The 20,000-nt window shown below is 46.2% G+C and overlaps 1 protein-coding gene and 1 long non-coding RNA gene across 2 annotated transcripts in view; both read right to left on the bottom strand.

The window, feature by feature from the left end:
- Nucleotides 1–118: 118 nt before the first annotated feature.
- Nucleotides 119–20,000, bottom strand: part of LOC125298334 (voltage-dependent P/Q-type calcium channel subunit alpha-1A-like) — a 49,073-nt gene continuing 29,191 nt past the window's right edge. Inside the window, 21 exon segments of the mRNA XM_048249036.1 lie at nt 119–245; nt 581–719; nt 1,830–2,176; nt 2,637–3,148; nt 3,546–3,678; nt 5,566–5,616; nt 7,034–7,140; nt 7,458–7,525; nt 7,792–7,909; nt 8,118–8,190; nt 8,315–8,446; nt 8,711–8,823; nt 9,353–9,465; nt 9,851–10,040; nt 10,422–10,555; nt 10,753–10,803; nt 11,993–12,111; nt 13,659–13,762; nt 15,431–15,618; nt 16,591–16,743; nt 17,442–17,533. Of these exon segments, the coding sequence (XP_048104993.1) occupies nt 119–245; nt 581–719; nt 1,830–2,176; nt 2,637–3,148; nt 3,546–3,678; nt 5,566–5,616; nt 7,034–7,140; nt 7,458–7,525; nt 7,792–7,909; nt 8,118–8,190; nt 8,315–8,446; nt 8,711–8,823; nt 9,353–9,465; nt 9,851–10,040; nt 10,422–10,555; nt 10,753–10,803; nt 11,993–12,111; nt 13,659–13,762; nt 15,431–15,618; nt 16,591–16,743; nt 17,442–17,533 (3,064 nt within the window).
- LOC125298019 lies at nt 9,988–10,807 on the bottom strand. The gene is made up of 3 exons (XR_007194146.1): nt 10,753–10,807; nt 10,472–10,555; nt 9,988–10,040 (listed from the first exon to the last, which is right to left on the bottom strand). It is a non-coding gene; the product is annotated as an uncharacterized LOC125298019 (long non-coding RNA).

Here is a 20,000-nt window from a genome sequence, read left to right as displayed (position 1 = left end):
GAAAAGAGAGAGAGAGAAAGAGGGATAGATAGATAGATAGATAGATAGATAGGGGGTGGGGGTGTAGGGGTACAGGGGGATGGGGATGGGGTGGGGGGGGGGTGAAGCATCCACGTTGTTAAGGCTTACGACTGGGCCACACGGGGTCCTCGGCTGCCAGGGCGATGCTGCTCATGGCGATGACGGACAGGATGCACATCTCAAAGTAGCGCAGGGTCAGGATGTAGTGGCAGCACTTACGGAACCTGCTCACACACACACACACACACACACACACACACACACACACACACACACACACACACACACACACACTTCTTAGTTTTGTAATTTCTCTGGCTCTCTGATCATTAGATACTATAAGTCTGTTGGTTTGCCATGTACACGGGGCTGACAGACAGCTAAGGTCACAAATGTGTGAGCAACTACGATCAGTCATGTTGATCAACTGACGGAAATCAGATATGCATCGACCAAGATATGCAGATGTGCATTGACCAAAGCTCACACACACACACACACACGCACACGCACACGCACACGCACACGCACGCACACACACACACACACACACACTTACGGGTTGGTTGTGGAAAGGATGAAACAGGAGCTGAAGGGTGGCATGGGTTTGGGCCCATCCCCATCCCCTTCATCATCACCCTCCTCCTCCTTCTTCTCCTCGTCTTTCTTGTTGCCCTCGGTATTGGCGTTCTGGTTCACTGGAGGGAGGGAGGGAGGGAAAACAAGGGAGGGGTGGAGGAGAGAGAGGGAGAGAGAGGGAGAGAGAGGGAGAGAAAGGGAATAAGATGGGTGAAGGGGTGGAGGAGAGAGAGGGAGAGAGAGGGAATAAGATGGGTGGAGGAGTGGGAGGAGAGAGAGGGAATAAGATGGGTGGAGGAGTGGGAGGAGAGAGAGGGAATAAGATGGGTGGAGGAGTGGGAGGAGAGAGAGGGAATAAGATGGGTGGAGGGGGAGGAGAGAGAGGGAATAAGATGGGTGAAGGGGTGGAGGAGAGAGAGGGAATAAGATGGGTGGAGGAGTGGGAGGAGAGGCAGTAAGCAATATGATATACTAACACCGGAAAATGAAGCTCGGTGAGAGCCTGTGTGAGGAAACCTATGAGGACACATACCGTAGATGTGCCCATTCACAGACTACACTGCTTACCATTTTGCCAGGCAAACAGTAACACGGTTCTTTTGCTTTATATACTGCTACACAATATACAGTATTTATGAATGCACTTGATAGAAAAGACAGTATCATCACTTTACAGCACTGTTTCAAACGTGCCATAAACTTTTGTGGTACTGTGCATCCAAATATCAGGGTAAACATTAGCCTGGGTTTTCCCATGCTGCCTTACGCATGCGATTTTATTCACGCTGCTAGGCAGCCTGGATTCTATGGACTTCGTTTTCACCTCAACGAAGCAACCAATCACAGAAGGAAGGGAGGGCAGCAAGACGATGATGACACACCGGGCCGCTATGAGCTACGTGACAGACGATTTGATAGGCATTCGTAGCACCCAATAAACGGCTCTGGGCATTCGTAAACCATGTTTCAAATACGAGAAAATTAATGTCTAGTTCCCAGACCCCATCTCAATGAGATGAGGTCTGACGTTAGCCAGGCTAGGTAAACATATGCACCCCAAATCAATTTGAAATCAATTCATGTTGATTTGAATTCATGTCAAATAAACATGCATTTTCATAACATTGTGCATATATCATGACAGCTCGATGTTGCTGAATCCCACTCACTTTACTTCACACATCAACATACTCTTACAGCCCCCCCCTAGTCCCTCTCCTCCCCCTCACCCTGCAGGATGGTGCTGGGGTAAAGTGCGGGCATGTGGATGGTCGTATGGTCTAGTTGCGCCGGCGTCTTGCTGGGGTCGGTCAAGATGAGGCTGCCGCCGCTTCCGTCCAGCAGCTGGAGCTCGGTGCCGCTGGGGCCGCGCATGTTGAGCAGGTTGTTGGCCTGCTCGGGGTGGCTGTAGAAGGGGTCGCGGAGGTCAAGGTCAAGGTCACCCCTGTCGTCCTCGGGCTCCTGGTCCAGGAAGAGCCGGCTGCTGTTGCGCAGGTTGTCCAGGTCCTCGCTGTACTGGCTGTCCTGGCGGAACAGAGTCTGCTGGATGGGGCGGGAGGTGGACAGACTGCACTCCCTGTGGAGAGGATGGAGGGAGAGAGGGAGGGAGAGAGGGAGGAAGGATGGAGGGAGAGAGGGAGGGAGAAAGGGAGGAAGGATGGAAGGAGAGAGGGAGGGAGAGAGGGATAGAGAGTGGGAGAGAGAGAGGAAGGAAGGATGGAGAGAGGGATAGAGGGTGGGAGAGAGAGAGGGGGGGAGGGATAGAGAGAGGGAGAGAGAGAGGGAGGAAGGATGGAGAGAGGGATAGAGGGTGGGAGAGAGAGAGGAAGGATGGATAGAGAGAGGGATAGAGGGTGGGAGAGAGAGAGGAAGGAAGAGAGGTGGATGGAAGTAGAAGAAAGATTGACAATGTAGAAGTTACACACGCGCGTGTGTGAACACACAAACACAACTATACGTATGTGCAAGACATTTTCTGCAGCTAAAATCTAAGACACACACACATGCCCTCCGTTCCTCCTCCAAACCCCACTCACTTCTTGCGGTGCTGCCGCACACCTCCTCCTGCCCTCGCTGTTGTCGCATGATGCCTCCTGTGCTCCCTCTCCTGGCCGCCAAGACTGTTCCTCGCCTCTGTCCAGCCCCGTGCTGGCGCGGGTCCGCTGCTGCTCTCTCGCCGCCGCCGCCATGGGTGCTGGTGCCGGTGGTGATGGGGGTGGTGGTGGTGGTGGTGGTGGTGACGTCGTCCGCCTCCACCGCCACCCCCCTCCTCCCCGCCTTCCTCCTCCTCGGCCTCCTCCTGGAGGGACTGCAGGCTGCGGGCCAGGTGCGGCCCGCCCGCGGCAGGTCCGGCTCCTCCGGTTCTCCCGCCGGCGGGCGCATAGCGGGCTGGCTGGCGCAGGCAGGGCTGGCTGTAGTCGGGCGCCTGCTCGGGTGGCTCGCCAGGCCGAGGTTTGTTGGTGTTGTTGTTGCGGTTCTCCTGCGGGTTCACCACCAGCGGGCGGTCCAGGTGGGTCTTCACGTCGGTTCGGTTCTGGCGGTAGTTCACCTTTAGGAGCCACGGGGCAGGAGGGTACAAGGAGGAATTACAAATTAAAGAAGCTACTCACAAGAATAGAACCTTCTCCAAGATGTGTGCTTTCAACTTTCTCAAGCACACACACACACACACACACACACACACACACACACACACACACACACACACACACACACATTGATTTCATTCAAAAAATATTCATTGTGCCATTGCAAGTGTGTAGTGAGTAGTGTGCTTACTGTTAAATATACTTTTTTACACTTCCAAAATATTTAATAGTGTATTACATTGTATACCCTTTTATGTATCTTTGAGTAAGACAATCGATCTATTTATTCCATGCAAGTATCAAAATAGCACACTTTCACAGACAGGGCATGTTTTGTCCAGGCCGCTGTTTTCTCACCTTCCAGCTGTCGTCAGCGTCCAGCTCATTATAGAGCGCCTCTTTGCTGGTCATCAGGTTCTGACGGCGGATCTCAGCTGTGCGCTGCTCCCACACCGACTTGGGCTGGTTCGAGTTCTTCTGCTTTTCCTTGCTGCTTAGAGAGAGAGAGAGAGAGAGAGAGAAAACAACGGAGAAAGAGGAGGAGAGGGGGAAATGGAGAGATTGGGGTGATGAAGAGGGAAGAGTGCAACAGACACACAACAGAGGTGGCAGAAGAGAGAGGAGGGGAACATTGATCAGGGTGAAAAAGGGAGGAAGAGAATAGAAGAATGAAAAAAGGAGAGAAGGGTAGAGACAGGAGGAGAGAAGGGTAGAGACAGGAGGAGAGAAGGGTAGAGACAGGAGGAGAGAAGCAAAGAAAATAAATACAAGGAGTTAGATCAGGAGAAATTGACATTGAAATTTCTGCTGGAGGAAGAAGTGACGCATCCCCCAAAAGCGTCTGAGCAGTGATATGACACCTACAGCCGGCCAGTGACGGCCAATGAGAGAGCCTGTGACTAGTGGCCGATGACCAATGACAGAGCCCCTTCAAAGCACTAAACAATGCCCATAACAATGACAGTGATGGACATGCACACAGAACCTGCTATAAAGAATATATGTTTAAGATAGGATTCTATCTTCTTCTGTTTTGAGACCATACCTGGACCGGCCACATGAAACCTTACAAAAGTAATTTTAATCAACATATATTGTTTATAATGTATCTAAGGCAAATAAGAATGATACATAACGAAGCATTTTGGCTGCTTCATTCAAAGCAGGTGAACAGAGACACAGGAGCAAGCGGACACCAAGTATTTCTGACAGAAAGAGCAACTGCGGTTCAACTGTAAACGTCAATGGAGGATTGACTCAAAGTGATGGAGAGAGTTAGTCAGGCAGAGAGACAGAGAGATAGACAGGTAGACAGATGCGTATGGAAGAACAGGCAGAGAGACAGAGAGATAGACAGGTAGACAGATGCGTATGGAAGGACAGGCAGAGGAGACAAGCGAACAGTCAGACAGTATGATAGTCAGTCAGTCAGACAGGACTACTGTATGGAAACACAGGTTGAGAGATTGAGTGGTACTGACATATTTGGACAGCACTCTGGCATACTCTGGCATACAGCCTGCACACAGACAGACACTCAGTTGGTGATATGGCAGGACAAGGCACGGTCAGACAGGGAGTCACGCAGTGAGAGGGACACGTCCAGACAGTCCGTCATGATGAGTCCACTAATCCCTCTACGTCTTTGGTTGTCAAGATGTAAAGGTCCATCGTTTTTCCTTTTTATTTCATTATTATTGGCGTTTGGTTTGTTGTGCAATAGTGGTGGGGCATTTAATGTCCATAATAAAATGCAGATGACAGTATTAATGACTATTTGACAGATAAAAGACTCGTTTGATGGCAGTTACTGGTGCCACATTTTCTGAATCTTAAGGTAACGGCATCTCTTACTGAGGAAGCCAGTTGACGATTACTTGCTATTCTTTGTATATGAGACAGAATTAATGAGAAAGGTGTGAGTGAGAGTCAATGAGGCTGGAGCGGCATCGAGACATTGGTGAACTGAGAGGAGTCGAGCGCTGCTCTCTGATTGGGTAACGCGGGTGCCCGCTGAAGTCGCCTTTGCTAGGAGGCTGGCATACGATGGGCACTGCCACAGCCAGATGCGCTCCAGCCAATCCACCAACTCCCAGCCCACCAGCCCAGTCACCCACTCCAGCATACTTAACACACAGTGGGGGGGGGGGGGCAAACAAACAAACAAATAAACAACAACGACCACCAGCACATGAGCCATGACAACACAGGACTAGAAACTCAAGAGAAAGCCAAAGGAAATGATGAGAGAAGGACTCAGCGACAACAAGTCAACTCAAAGAGAACGAGGACAAGGAGAACAAGAGGGGAGTCAACGCCAGAAAAAAAGAGGGGGAAGATAAACAAAAACAAGGTGTAAAAGTAAACAAGTAAATACCAGTCCAGTACACTCTCTGTGGCATCGATACGCTCAGTTTTTACTGAAACTCTGAGGAGGAGACAAGGGATGAGGAGGAGGTGAAGGAGGAGGAGGAGGAGACAAGGGAGGAGGAGGATGAGGAGGAAGGGCAAGATGACACAATGAGCACAAAAATACACATGCACACCACATCACTCATCTGGGTGGGGGTGCACAAGGACCCTAGAGGGCCCTGAGGGGCCAGTGTAAATGTTGTGAAGCTGAGTTGAGTCACCACAGCGCTGTTAGACAGTGTGGTGCTGTGCAGGATGAGACAGACTGGATGTGTTTCTACAGTGCTTCACATAAGCTATGCAGGAGTCTCTGTGTCACATGTGCATTAAGGGGGGAAAAAAGTGAAAGAGAATTTTTCATTTGTTTGTAAATGTGCAACTAGCAGGCAACGCTTAACATTTAGCATTTCAAAATCTGTACATTATACAAATAAAAAAGATGGGGGAACTAAACCAACCCAACTGGTTTTGTGAGTAGGAGCAGTGTGTGTGTGTATGTGTGTGTGTGTGTGTGTGTGTGTGTGTGTGTGTGTGTGTGTGTGTTTGTGGAGGGGGGGGCATGGACTCTTCATAACATGGGTGTCAATGAGTCGGCGACTGGCTTCTCCTTAGAGCTCTCCTCGACCTCTGGAGCCAAGCAAACCCTCGCTGTGAGGATCTTCACCTGCACCACCTCAGACGAGCTAGCCTGAGCGCTAATGCTGCTAGCGCTAATGCTAACACTGCTAACACTTGTGATTGAAGATCCCTCTGCGCTCGTTGGCCTCCTCTCAAGGGGGTCACCTGTGTCTTGCAAGTGAATAGCTCTCATCCCCTGACAGTATGTTGATGAGTGTGTGTGTGTGTGTGTGTGTGTGTGTGTGTGTGTGTGTGTGTGTGTGTGTGTGTTGGGTGTTGGGGAGCTGTCGGCGGCTCTTAACTAAGTTCAAGGAGGTTCTGACAGGAGTCCTTGTGTGAAACGTGGTGAATAATTGAGCAAAGTGAATTTGAAACGGATTTGCTGAACAGGGATAATCAAGCTAAGCTGACAGGCTAAGCTACTGAGCAGGCCTAAGGCCATGCTATGGGATCAGCTAAGCTAAGATAACTGTGTGGCTTCGCTAATACCATCAAGCCACGAATTAAGTAAGGAGTGTCGAGGTGTCCCATATTCTCCTCTCTATTCGAATTAGTGGTTGTATTTGTTGTTAATAGACCATGTGTTCACTATGTTACAGAAAAGAGGGAGAGACATCACATAAAAAGGAGTTCTGTTAGTAAGATATTCATATGAGTATTTACATGAAAGGGCTTGCTATCTTTATGTATATGTGCATAAATCCCAAGAGTAAATAAAAAGTCTGTATCTCCAATAAAAGATGAATACGCTCTGGATGTTGTAAGTGTGTGTGTGTGTGTGTGTATGTGTGTGCGTGTGTAGACGGCAGACTCACGCAGCTATGGAGAGGTTGGCAGCAGAGAGGGGGCTCACTTCAGCCACCTCCTTGGCCTTCTGAAGGGCGATCTTCTGAGTGGTGGCCACCTCCTCCTCTTGCTCGTCCTGAAACAGACACAGTGTGTCACCGTGTGTCACTTATTCATGCCATACAGCACATGAAATAGTAGGCCTAACTGTAGTTAAATTCAGAAGGGGATAGTATGATGGTAGCTAATAACCTGAGAGCAGATCGATATGTAACAGAAACAGTAGATGTTTAGGTGGGCCAACAAACATAAGCTCTACAAACTAATCTCAATAGCATGCTTTCAGGTGTAAAATTAAAAAAAAAAAAAAAATCAAAATGTACTACTATCACATGGTTTCTTGGTTGTATTGTCTGCATTTTGGTCGTGGTAGAGAGGAGCATTGTGGGATACCTTGGTTAGCTCCTGAGCATTGGCCAGGTTGTCCACGGCGATGGCCAAGAATACATTAAGCAGTGTGTCTGGGAACATGGTAAAGGTTTTCAACATGGATACAAACTTAAACACTAAATGCATGTGTGGAGTTTCTACATTGTTTGTGTGTACTTGCAATGGCAAGTATGTGAATATGCGTGTGTATGTGTGTGTGGGTATATGCGTGTTAGTGTTAGTGTGTGTGTGTGTGTGTGTGTGTGTGTGTGTGTGTGTGTGTGTGTGTGTGTGTGTGTGTGTGTGTGCGTGTGTGCGTGTGTGCGTGTGTGTGTGTGTGTGTGCAGCAGAAGGATACAGTTGCCAAAGAGTGTGAGCACTATGAAGAAGATGGAGAAGACCATGCCTGAGTTCACACCCCCTTGGGACTCGATACCATCATACATCACCATGTTCCAGTCCTCTCCGGTCAGGATCTGACATCATACACACACACACACACACACATATATAGAGAGAGAGAGAGAGAAAAAGAGAGAGAGAGAGAAGAGAGAGAGAGAAAGGGAGGTTTCTGCCATCAACCATTAAACTACTGAGAGACACACTACTACTGTGCTACTGTAGATGTTACTTTTCTGTTTTTCAATTCAGGTGTGAGACGATGACATAGGTGGAACTGCATACCTGAAAGACAGTCATGATGGCTGCTGGAAACGTGTCAAAGTTGGTTGGGGGAGTGCCATCTTCAAAGTTGAACCTATGAGAGGTAGAGAGAGAGGGGGGGGTTAGAGACAGTTGAACAAGGTGGGAAGAGTGATGTGTGTAACAGAACTGCACAAAAACAGAGTGTTTGTGAGGGTGACAGTAAAACTGCTACTGACTGTCCTCCAAAAAGTTGCATGCCCAGTAGAGCGAAGACCACGATGAAGAGGAAGAGTAGGAACAACAAGCTGATGATGGACTTCATGGAGCTGAGCAGGGAGACCACCAGGTTACGCAGCGGAGCCCAGTATCTGTGTGTGTGAGAGAGAGAGAGGAAGAAAGAAAGAAAGAGAGAGAAAGAAATTAAGAAAGAAAGAGGAAGGAAGGAAGGAAGGAAGAAAAAAGGAAGAAGTTAACAAAAAATACTCAAAACAAACACAAGACTTTAAAGGTTCAGTTACCTTCAATAAAAAAGGGCTTTTAAAATGTTGCAAAAGATGCACAAAGTTGTTGGGGTTTGATCTGAACAGCTAGTCAAATGTTGAGAGAGAAAGAGAGAGAGAAAGAGCACTCACTTGGTCACTTTGAAGATGCGCAGGAGTCGGAGAGCTCGTAAGACACTGATGCCAAAAGATGTGCCTGGCTTTATGGATGCCCAGATCACCTCAAAGATACTGCCTATAATAACCTGTTGTGTACACACGCACACGCACACGGACACGCACCCGCACACGCACACACACACAAGACAGAAAAAAGGAGAGCAGCTGTACTCATCTCAAAACAAGAAGAGAAGAGAGAAGCGTTGCACTACTAACGAGCCACTTAAGACTGAAGTTGGACTGAAGTCCCACACTCAAATGTAGGACAGCAGCTTGTTGAGGTCAAAGCAGCAATTTTTCAGGAAAGAGGAAAGAAAGAGGAAAAAAGAGGATAGAAAGAAGGATAGAGAGAGGGAGAGAGAGAAAGAAGGGAAGAGAGAGGGAGAGAGAGAAAGAAGGGAAGAGAGAGGGAGAGAGAGAAAGGAGGGAAGAGAGAGGGAGAGAGAGAAAGAAGGGAAGAGAGAGGGAGAGAGAGAAAGGAGGATAGAGAGAGGGAGAGAGAGAAAGAAGGGAAGAGAGAGGGAGAGAGAGAAAGGAGGATAGAGAGAGGGAGAGAGAGAAAGGAGGGAAGAGAGAGAGAAGAGGGAAGAAAATGGGGCAGCAGGAAGGACTCACGCCGCAGTCGAAGCAGTTGAAGGAGGAGTTGAAGTAAGGCCGAGTCCCCAGTCCGTACATCTTTATCAGCATCTCCGACATAAAGAGGCCCAGGAAGATAAACTCCGCATAAACTTCATAGAGAGAGGGGGAGGGAGAAGCAAGAGAGGGAGGGAGGGAGAGAGAGATAAACAGAGAGAGAGAAAAGGAGGAGTAGATAAATGAGGAGGGAGAAAAGAGGGCGGTTGGGCCAAGAGAAAAACAGAGGGGAACAGAGAAAGAAAAGAAAGAGAAAAAGAAGGAAAAACCCGCTTTAACCGGTTAGAAGAGAAATAATTAATATTTTACATAAATAAAGTAATTACCGGTAATAGTCTAGATAAAATAATTAATAATCTAGATAAATAAATAATTGATGTTTTCTGGCACACATCTGGCCCAGCTTCGAGACCAATAACCGAGTTTTAAAACATCACGTTTCACTAGGTTTTGATGGACGAGGTCTGATCTGTCACTCACAGAGAAAGTCGGAGAGGAGGTCGGGCTGGTCGTAGTGCACCACGGCCACGCACAGCGTGTTGAGGCCCACCAGACTGAGCACTGTCCAGTAGAAGGCTCACAGGCCTTTCGATTTTACGGGATGAAAAAATCGCAGACGCCGCCGCTCCATTGTTGAACTGTGTGCTGTCGCCTTTGCCGAACGGAGAGCCTGGAAAAGAGGGGAAGAGGGAGAAGAGTGAAGGAGGGAGGGAGGGTGAGAGTGGGGGAGCAAGGGAGAGAAGTGGAAAAGTAGGAAAGATAATGTACTTAAACAAAAGCAATATATTTAAAACCCTGAATTATATATTTAATCATACACAATATATTTAAAAATGATAACACTGTTGGAATAACATTAGAGTGTTGTTGGAGCAATGTTGGAATAACATTAGAGTACTGTTGGAGCAATGTTGGAATAACATTAGAGTGTTGGAGCAATGTTGGAATACCATTAGAGTGTTGGAGCAATGTTGGAATAACATTAGAGTGTTGGAGCAATGTTGGAATAACATAAGAGTGTTGGAGCAATGTTGGAATAACATTAGAGTACTGTTGGAGTGGAAGTCCTGTTGGATGGAACTGTGTCTAAAAGCCGCTCACCAACAGCATCTCCTAAGTGGTCCTCTCCTTCCTCTGGGTTCAGCAGGTCTGTTTTAGTCTTCTTGATGGTGTTCCGCCGCTTGGCTGATACACACACACACACAGACAGATAGACATGCACACACACGCACACACACACACACACACACACAAAAACCCACACACACACACACACACACACAACATTATGTATAGTACATACACTAGTTACGTGCATTACAAATGCATACAAAAAAGCCACAAAAGTCACATTAACATCAATACACAATGTGAATTTGTACCATCATATTTGTTCCCTGGGTTTTTGTCGTCTTCAGACAGAAGGACCTCCTCTGCAGGACAGAGGACAGAGACAGAATAGGGCTATTGGTTATTGGTTATTTGTGGGATCATAATCATGCTGCTATTGATGCTATTGATGCTATTGATGCTATTGATGCTATTGATGCTATTGATGCTATTGATGCTATTGATGCTATTGATGCTATTGATGCTATTGATGCTATTGATGCTATTGATGCTATTGATGCTATTGATGCTATTGATGCTATTGATGCTATTGATGCTATTGATGCTATTGATGCTATTGATGCTATTGATGCTATTGATGCTATTGATGCTATTGATGCTATTGATGCTATTGATGCTATTGATGCTATTGATGCTATTGATGCTATTGATGCTATTGATGCTATTGATGCTATTGATGCTATTGATGCTATTGATGCTATTGATGCTATTGATGCTATTGATGCTATTGATGCTATTGATGCTATTGATGCTATTGATGCTATTGATGCTATTGATGCTATTGATGCTATTGATGCTATTGATGCTATTGATGCTATTGATGCTATTGATGCTATTGATGCTATTGATGCTATTGATGCTATTGATGCTATTGATGCTATTGATGCTATTGATGCTATTGATGCTATTGATGCTATTGATGCTATTGATGCTATTGATGCTATTGATGCTATTGATGCTATTGATGCTATTGATGCTATTGATGCTATTGATGCTATTGATGCTATTGATGCTATTGATGCTATTGATGCTATTGATGCTATTGATGCTATTGATGCTATTGATGCTGCTATTGATGCTATTGATGCTATTGAGGCGGGAGGCTGATAAGGGGAGGATGATTCCGATTAAACGCCCCTTTCCACACACTGATATTATTGTCGCGTCTTGTAGCATACGTGTGTGTGTGTGTGTGTGTGAGGAGTGTGTGTGTGTGTGTGTGTGTGTGTGTGTGTGTGTGTGTGTGTGTGTGTGTGTGTTTGTGTTTGTGTGTGTGTGTGCATGTGAGTGTGTGTGTATGTGTGTGTGGATGTGTGTGTGTGTGAGTGAGTCTGTGTGTGTGCATGTGAGTGTGTGTGTGTGTGTGTGTGTGTGTGTGTGTGTGTGTGTGTGTGGTGTGTGTGCGTGTGTTTGAGGGAGAGAGCCAGGCTGATACCCAGAGGCCTTATTCTAATAAGCTAATGATGTCTAGAGGCTTGTGATAAGCATGACCTGCGAGCACACAGATGGCCTCTGTCAGGGAGCTTATGGAGGAGGAGGAAGTGGACGAGGAAGTGGACGAGGAAGTGGAGTACACACAGAGGGGGAGGGCACTAGAGTGCCGGGAGCTCCTAGCGAAAGTAACACAAAGACAGTTGAACAGACAGACAGGTAGACAGACAGACAGGTGAACAGACAGACAGGTGAACAGACAGACATGGACAGACAGACTTGATCAGATGGAGAGAGAGACAGGGAGAGAAAGAAAGAGAAAAACAGAGGACAGAGACACACAGTAACTTGGACAGACTGGTTTACATGGTGACAGACAGACATTTCAATGCACAGACAGACACAGAGACATGCAGACAATGTGACAGACAGACAAACAAACAGACAGGTATGATAGGAGACATGGCAGTCATAAAGGCAGGCAGCTTAAAACCAATGGCAACACATTCAAATAACAAAACAAACAAAAGATAGACAGACATACAGACAGACAGACAGACAGACAGACAGACAGACAGATAGACAGACAGACAGACAGACAGGCACAGGACCAGGATGGTGGGGACGAGGTGTGACGACTTCTCCATTTCCTCCACAGCCATAGTTGTCTTTTCTCTGCATTGAAGTCATTTTCACGTGTTCATGTGAAAACCATTCTGTGTTACCTCATCGATTTGGAGGCAAGTCTGGGATTTAGCAGAGCGCTAGTGTGAAGCAAGGCTGAGCTGGACCGCAGTCTCAACAGAAGGTTACCAGACAGTGCTAATCGGTGTGTTAAATGAGTGTGTTGACACTAAGGGAGACTCACCCAGACCAGGTGAGCACACCCAACACCAGATTAACAGTGCCTGTGTGTGTTAAATAAGTATAGAGCGTGTGAGCGTGTACTGTGTTGACAGTGAGTGTTACAGTAACAGTGTTAAAAGTCAGTGTTAATGTGTTGGTGTGACACTCACCCAGACACCACACCCAACACAAGGTTTACAGAGTGTGTTAAGTGAGTGTTGAGCATGTAAGTGTGTACTGTGTGTACAAAGTGAATGTTACAGTAACAGTGTTAAAAGTCAGTGTTATTGTGTTGGTGTGATATTCACCCAGACAGCACACTCAACATCAAGTTAGCAGTGTGTGTTAAGTGAGTATTGAACATGTGAGCATGTACTACGTTGACAGTGAGTGTTACAGTAACAGTGTTAAAAGTCAGTGTTAATGTGTTAGTGTGAGAATCACCCAGACAGCACACCCAACACCAGGAGGAGGTAGTTCTCCGCGAACATATACAGTGGAACTAGACATGAGTTTGACGAAGGCAACAATGCAATTACCGTTACAATGGAATGTTAACACCAAATCGTTCAAATGTAACTGTTCAAAGAAAACATGTTCACAACGAACGTTCGCCACTGTTTGCCAAATTTGAATGCACCTCAGGTTTACAGCGTGTTTTAAGTGAGTGTTGGGCATGTGAGTGTGTACAAAGTGTTAAAGTAACAGTGTTAAAAGTCAGTGTTATTGTGTTGGTATGATATTCACCCAGACAGCACACTCAACACCAGCTTGACAGTGTGTGTTAAGTGAGTGTTGAGCTGAGCATGTGAGTGGGTACGGACAGTAAGTGTTAAAGTAACAGTGTTAAATGTCAGTGTTGGTTTGGTGTGAGACTAACCCGGACAGCACACCCAACACCAGGTTGAGCATGAAGAAGGAGCCGATGATGATGAGGGGGACATAGTACATCCAGTTGTAGGCACTCCCTGAGACATCGTTGCTCTGTGGGGTAACATACACACAGATACAGAGAGAGAGAGAGAGAGAGAGAGAGAGAGAGAGATAGAGAGAAAGAGAAAAAGAGAGGTGAGGACAAATAGTTTTTTTTCTTCTTTCCTTAGTCTTGATCAAATACTTCTGAGTTTTGTGCATCATTGACATATCAACACTAAGCACTAAGCTATTTACGGTTACTGACATACTCAGAGTCTCTGGCCCACTCTTAGAGCCAGGCATAGTGAGCTGGCCCTCTGAAGTGGTTTGGGGACCACTGCTCAATGCTCTCTTGTGTTCTTTATCTCTCTGGCTTTGCTTACATTCTCCAGAAAGAGCACATTCTCCAGAAAGAGCACATTCTCCAGAAAGAGCACATTCTCCAGAAAGAGCACATTGGTATTGTGCTATTGGTATCACACTCATATTGTCACTCCAATCACACTGACTGACTCCATACTACTCAGCCAGACTCATAGTACATGTCAGTGGAGTCACACTCACATAGTACAACCTAACGGTCAGTCCTACTCACAGTCAGACTCAAAAAGCATAACACATTATTCAGTCACACTCATAAAGTACAAAATACCGATCAGTCATACATACATCGTCAGTTCAGATACATTCACACAATACAGCATGTCAGTCCAGTCACACTCCTATAGTACAGGTCAGTCACACTCACACAGTACAGTATAGTATAGTATAGTATATATACTTTTTTGATCCCGTGAGGGAAATTTGGTCTCTGCATTTAGCCCAATTGGTGAATTAGTGAAACACAAACAGCACACAGTGAACACACAGTGAGGTGAAGCACACACTAATCCCGGCGCAGTGAGCTGCCTGCTACAACGGCGGCGCTCGGGGAGCAGTGAGGGGTTGGGTGCCTTGCTCAAGGGCACTTCAGCCGCGGCCCACTGGTCGGGGCTCGAAACGGCAACCCTCCGGTTACTAGTCCAGAGTGCTAACCAGTGGGCCACGGCTGCCCACAGTACAGCATGTCGGTCCAGTAACATTCCTATAGTACAGGTCAGTCACACTCACATAGCATGTCAGTCCAGTCACATTCCTATAGTACAGGTCAGTCACACTCACACAGCACAGCATGTCAGTCCAGTCACACTCCTATAGTCCAGTCACACTCCTATAGCACAGGTCAGTCACACTCACACAGCATGTCAGTCCAGTCACACTCCTATAGTACAGGTCAGTCACACTCACATAGCACAGCATGTTGGTCCAGTCACACTTCTATAGTACAGGTCAGTCACACTCACATAGCATGTTGGTCCAGTCACATTCCTATAGTACAGGTTAGTCACACTCACATAGCATGTCGGTCCAGTAACATTCCTATAGTACAGGTCAGTCACATTCCTATAGGACAGGTCAGTCACACTCCTATAGTACAGGTCAGTCACACTCACATAGCATGTCAGTCCAGTCACATTCCTATAGTACCGGTCAGACACATTCCTATAGTACAGGTCAGTCACACTCCTATAGTACAGGTCAGTCACACTCTTATAGTACAGGTCAGTCACACTCACATAGCATGTCAGTCCAGTCACATTCCTATAGTACAGGTCAGTCACACTCGCACAGCATATCAGTCCAGTCACATTCCTATAGTCCAGTCACATTCCTATAGTACAGGTCAGTCACACTCACAAAGTACAGCATGTCGGTCCAGCCCTCCATGGTGATGCACTGGAAGACAGTGAGCACGGCAAACAGGATGTTGTCGAACTGCGTGATTCCATAGTTGGGTCCGATCCAGTACTCCTGGCACACGGTGCCCTCGGGGCACAATCGCGCTGGCAACGCCTCCCCACACGGCTGCTTGTCATATATCTCTTCTGCAGGTAAACGTGAAGGTGAATGATATTCAGCAAACACTATTATCCAAAGCGACAGATTCACAGCGTGTGTGAATGTATATGTTTGTAGGGAGGGGGTGGGGTTGGAATGTCTCAGTGTTTCTGAGTGTGTATGTATGTGTGTGTGTTTGGGGGGTTGTGTGTTTTGGGGTGGGGGGTATGAAAAAGGGAATGTGTGTTTTTGTCTATGACAAAGAGCATGTGTGCATGAATAAGTGTACGATCCCATGTGCGACAGGACCAAAAGAGAGAATGAGAAAGAAAATCACAAAGAGGGCAAAACAATGTGTACGGCTTTTAGTCTATATTCACTTGAATGCAAATTGCAAATGTCACAACCACTACAGCTGACGAATAGACTGTTTTGCTTGCTTGACAAAAAGCTTCTTCAAGGGAACATATTGACTTAGGGACATAGTTCCAGTTGACATACACTTTTGCTCTGGGAAAAGTGAACAGTGACATCTTACCGTTTCTGTTCGACCACTCTTTGCATAGCACCTCAGAAGTGCTTTTACCTCCTTCTCCATGTTTTTCCAAAAGCACATACTAGGATCTAGGTAGTATTTGAAAGTCAGTCTAAGACACATGGGCAGCTAAACTGTAACACTACTTCCAAGAATAGGGCAAATGTCAACCACAAATGTCTTATGGTTTTTGAGTCCATACTAACAGCCCATGTGAGGTAAGAGATGTATTCAGAGCATACAGAAGAACCAACCATGCATAACCATTCAGTGAAAACTCAAAGAACGGTTGTACAGGCTTTGCACTGAATACACTCTGTCTGTCTGAGTCCCACTTCTCTGTTTGCCAGGTGTGACTGAGAGTTGTAAGGTGTTTCTGTGAGAGAGAGAGAGAGAGAGAGAGAGAGAGAGAGAGAGAGAGAGAGAGAGAGAGAGAGAGAGAGTGTGTGTGTGTTTGTGTGTGAAAGATGTTATGTTGACGTACTCGTGACATTATTGAAGCAGGTCTTGTGGAACTTGCCCATGTAGAACTCCAGGCCTATAATGGCAAACATAAGGATGGCCACAAAGAGCAGCAGGCCAATCTGCAGCAGTGGGATCATGGCCTTCATGATAGACTTGAGCACCACCTGTAGACCTGGAGGACACATAACAATGCAATGGCTTAGCAGGACTTCTCCTGAACAGGCACGCAGACTACAGAGGTGTCAAGCTCTAGTATGAATAGGCCCCTTTCACACTGTAGGAAATTTTGCTGTTCCTAGAACATACAGTTCCTAGAACCCCTTTTTTCGCGCACTCGTGTAGGGCTGTCACTTCTGTCAAAAAATCCTGTTCGATTTTTGAGACATAAGTGTTCATTGAATCGATTGTAAAATCGATTTTTTATGTCTAAAGACGTTTCCATACGTCTTTATAGTGTAAATATTTCGTTAAAATCGATTCCCTATTTTAGTTTTCGAAACTTGTGTTGTTTGGTCCAATCGATTGTGCAATCGATTTTCGAAAGTAAAGTGACAGCCCTACACTCGTGCAGCATGGAACTGGGGATTAGTGAGTTCCTCTGGCCGCAGTTCCTAGAACTACTTACAGTTTTTCCTACTTTGTGGTATAGGGTCTTTTCCCTGTGCATAGGTACCATGACTGATGTGCATGTCAAGGCAGCAGAAGCACCATTTTTAACCTCTCCAGTTAGTAGTTAGTAGAACTATGTTCCTAGAACTATTGTGTTCGAATGCACCTAATAAGATAACATGTTGACATGTAGTTATAAATAGTCTTAACCATGTCCCCCCCCACACACACACACACAAACACACAAACACAGGTACTCACTGGGAATCCCAGACACCAGTTTAAGTGGTCTGAGCACTCTGACTGCTCTGAGTGTCCGCAGGTCAAACTCTGAGCCTATTGTGGACAAGATCCTACAGAGAGAGGGAAGGGGGAGAGCAAGAGAGAGAGAGAGAGAGAGAGAGAGAGAGAGAGAGAAAAGAGAAAGAGAAAGAGAGAGAGAGAAGATAGCAGAAATGAAAACAACATGTAGGCACAAAGGCAACCATTTAGTACTAGATTTCATATTTGATCATTAAGCAATATACGTACACATGTAAAATGTATGTGTGTAAAAACTGGAATCCCTTTATTTAAACACATAGATGCACACAAATGTGAACAAAAGTACTACACACACACGCACACAGACACACACACACACACACACACACACACACACACACACACACACACACACACACACACATACATTCTATAAGTAAGTTAATTTCATTTGTATAGCACATTAAAACAAAAGAGCTACACACACACACACACACACACACACACACACACACACACACAGGAGGAGGCCACTGTGAAGGAGCCATGTGAGTGTGGCATGGGGGGATGGTTTGTTCTGTTCAGTTCAGTGTCCAGGCAGGAAGCCAATCTCAATCTCACCAATGAGTAATTGGTCAGACATTGTGGGCTTTACACATTGCTTAGTCACTGATCTTGGAACCTGTGTGTGTGTGTGTGTGTGTGTGTGTGTGTGTGTGTGTGTGTGTGTGTGTTTGTGCCCATGGTGTGTACCCATGGACCCAGGGTGTGGTATAGCTGGCAACAGGTAATGTATTACCTCAACCCATCTGTTGTCTAACTATCTATCTATCTATCTATCTATCTATCTATCTATCTATCTATCTATCTATCTATCTGTGTGTATGTAGAGTATGACTGTCTGTCTGTCTGACTGTGTCTCTGCCTGTCTATCTCTGTATCTCTCTGTCTGAGGTACACGAGAGCAGCATCCTCTGTTTGCTGGTGAGTCTCCGGCTCATCTCAGGGAGGTTCCTCGCCCACTCACACACACACACACACACACACACACACACACACACACACACACACACACACACACACACACACACACACACACACAGACACACCACCCCCTCAGCCCTCCCTCCTCCACAGTAAGCCAGTCAGCCCACGCTCACACAGACGGGGACACACGCATACACACACATGGAAATTTCCAGTGCTCCCCCTGCCTCCTCACATAGATAGATAGATAGATAGATAGATAGATAGACAGAGATAGATAGATAGATAGATGGAGAGAGTGACAGACAGATAGATAGGTTGATAGATATAGATAGATAGATAGATAGATAGATAGATAGATAGATGGAGAGATGGATAGATAGATAGATAGATAGATAGATAGATAGATAGATAGATAGATAGATAGATACAGATAGATAGACAGACACTTGAGAAAGTAAAATGCAAGCAAATAAAAAAAAAGGTATGAAGGATCAAACGAGTTCCAAAGTTGCACTGAGGCAGTGAGGTCAGGTCTTGGCAGGCATCGTTGTCCTCCTCCTGCTGCTGTTTGCTATGCGAGATGCTAATTTCAGTAAAAGCCCCATTCATTAACAGCTATGATATACAGCCGGGATTGCAGGCTCAGTCAATAGGCTTTTAACTGCCAGTGCACACCACCACCATCCCATAAAAAAAAAAAACACAGAGTAAGCGAAAAACAATCACTGAGAAAAAAAAAAAACGACAGGAGGGGTTAGGGCCGTTGGTGGTGGGTGTTGGTGTACCCCTGTTCTCTCCTCCATCCACTGTCAGGGGGTAGTAGGATCGACTCCTTCCTAGTTGACCTTGTCAGGGGGTAGTAGGAGTGACTCCTTCCTAGTTCACCTTGTCAGGAGGTAGTAGGAGTGACTCCTTCATAGTTCACCTTGTCAGGAGGTAGTAGGATCGACTCCTTCATAGTTCACCTTGTCAGGAGGTAGTAGGAGTGACTCCTTCATAGTTCACCTTGTCCGGAGGTAGTAGGAGTAACTCCTTCCTAGTTCACCTTGTCAGGAGGTAGTAGGATCGACTCCTTCCTAGTTCACCTTGTCAGGAGGTAGTAGGAGTGACTCCTTCATAGTTCACCTTGTCAGGAGGTAGTAGGATCGATTCCTTCCTAGTTCACCTTGTCAGGAGGTAGTAGGATCGACTCCTTCATAGTTCACCTTGTCCGATTAAAGTTCTCGTGCCTCATTGCTCCACTTTCCCTATGCACGTCAACCAGTAAGGGGATTGACCTAGTACACGACTGATCTTCTGCTGATAAACAATGTTCTCCTAATAGTTATATACATACAGGATTGGAGTGTGTGAGTATGTGTGTGAGAAAGGAAGTCTACCTATTATTTCCTTTTTTTTCTTTCTGTCTTTCTTCCTCTACCTTTCCTCTTTATTCTTCACTTCCTTTTCTCCTTGTCTTTCTCCCTCTCCTCTCTGTAGTGTCTGTCAAATCAAATCTGTAATCTGCTAATCCAGTTAGGCAAGCATCTTCATGCCATTCTCCAACATCAACTCAAACACATTGGG

Source organism: Alosa alosa, chromosome 7 (genome assembly GCF_017589495.1).
Source record: "Alosa alosa isolate M-15738 ecotype Scorff River chromosome 7, AALO_Geno_1.1, whole genome shotgun sequence".
In the NCBI taxonomy this organism is placed as follows: domain Eukaryota; kingdom Metazoa; phylum Chordata; class Actinopteri; order Clupeiformes; family Clupeidae; genus Alosa; species Alosa alosa.
Note: the sequence above shows the minus strand (reverse complement) of the source record. Positions and strands in the feature narration are given on the sequence as shown.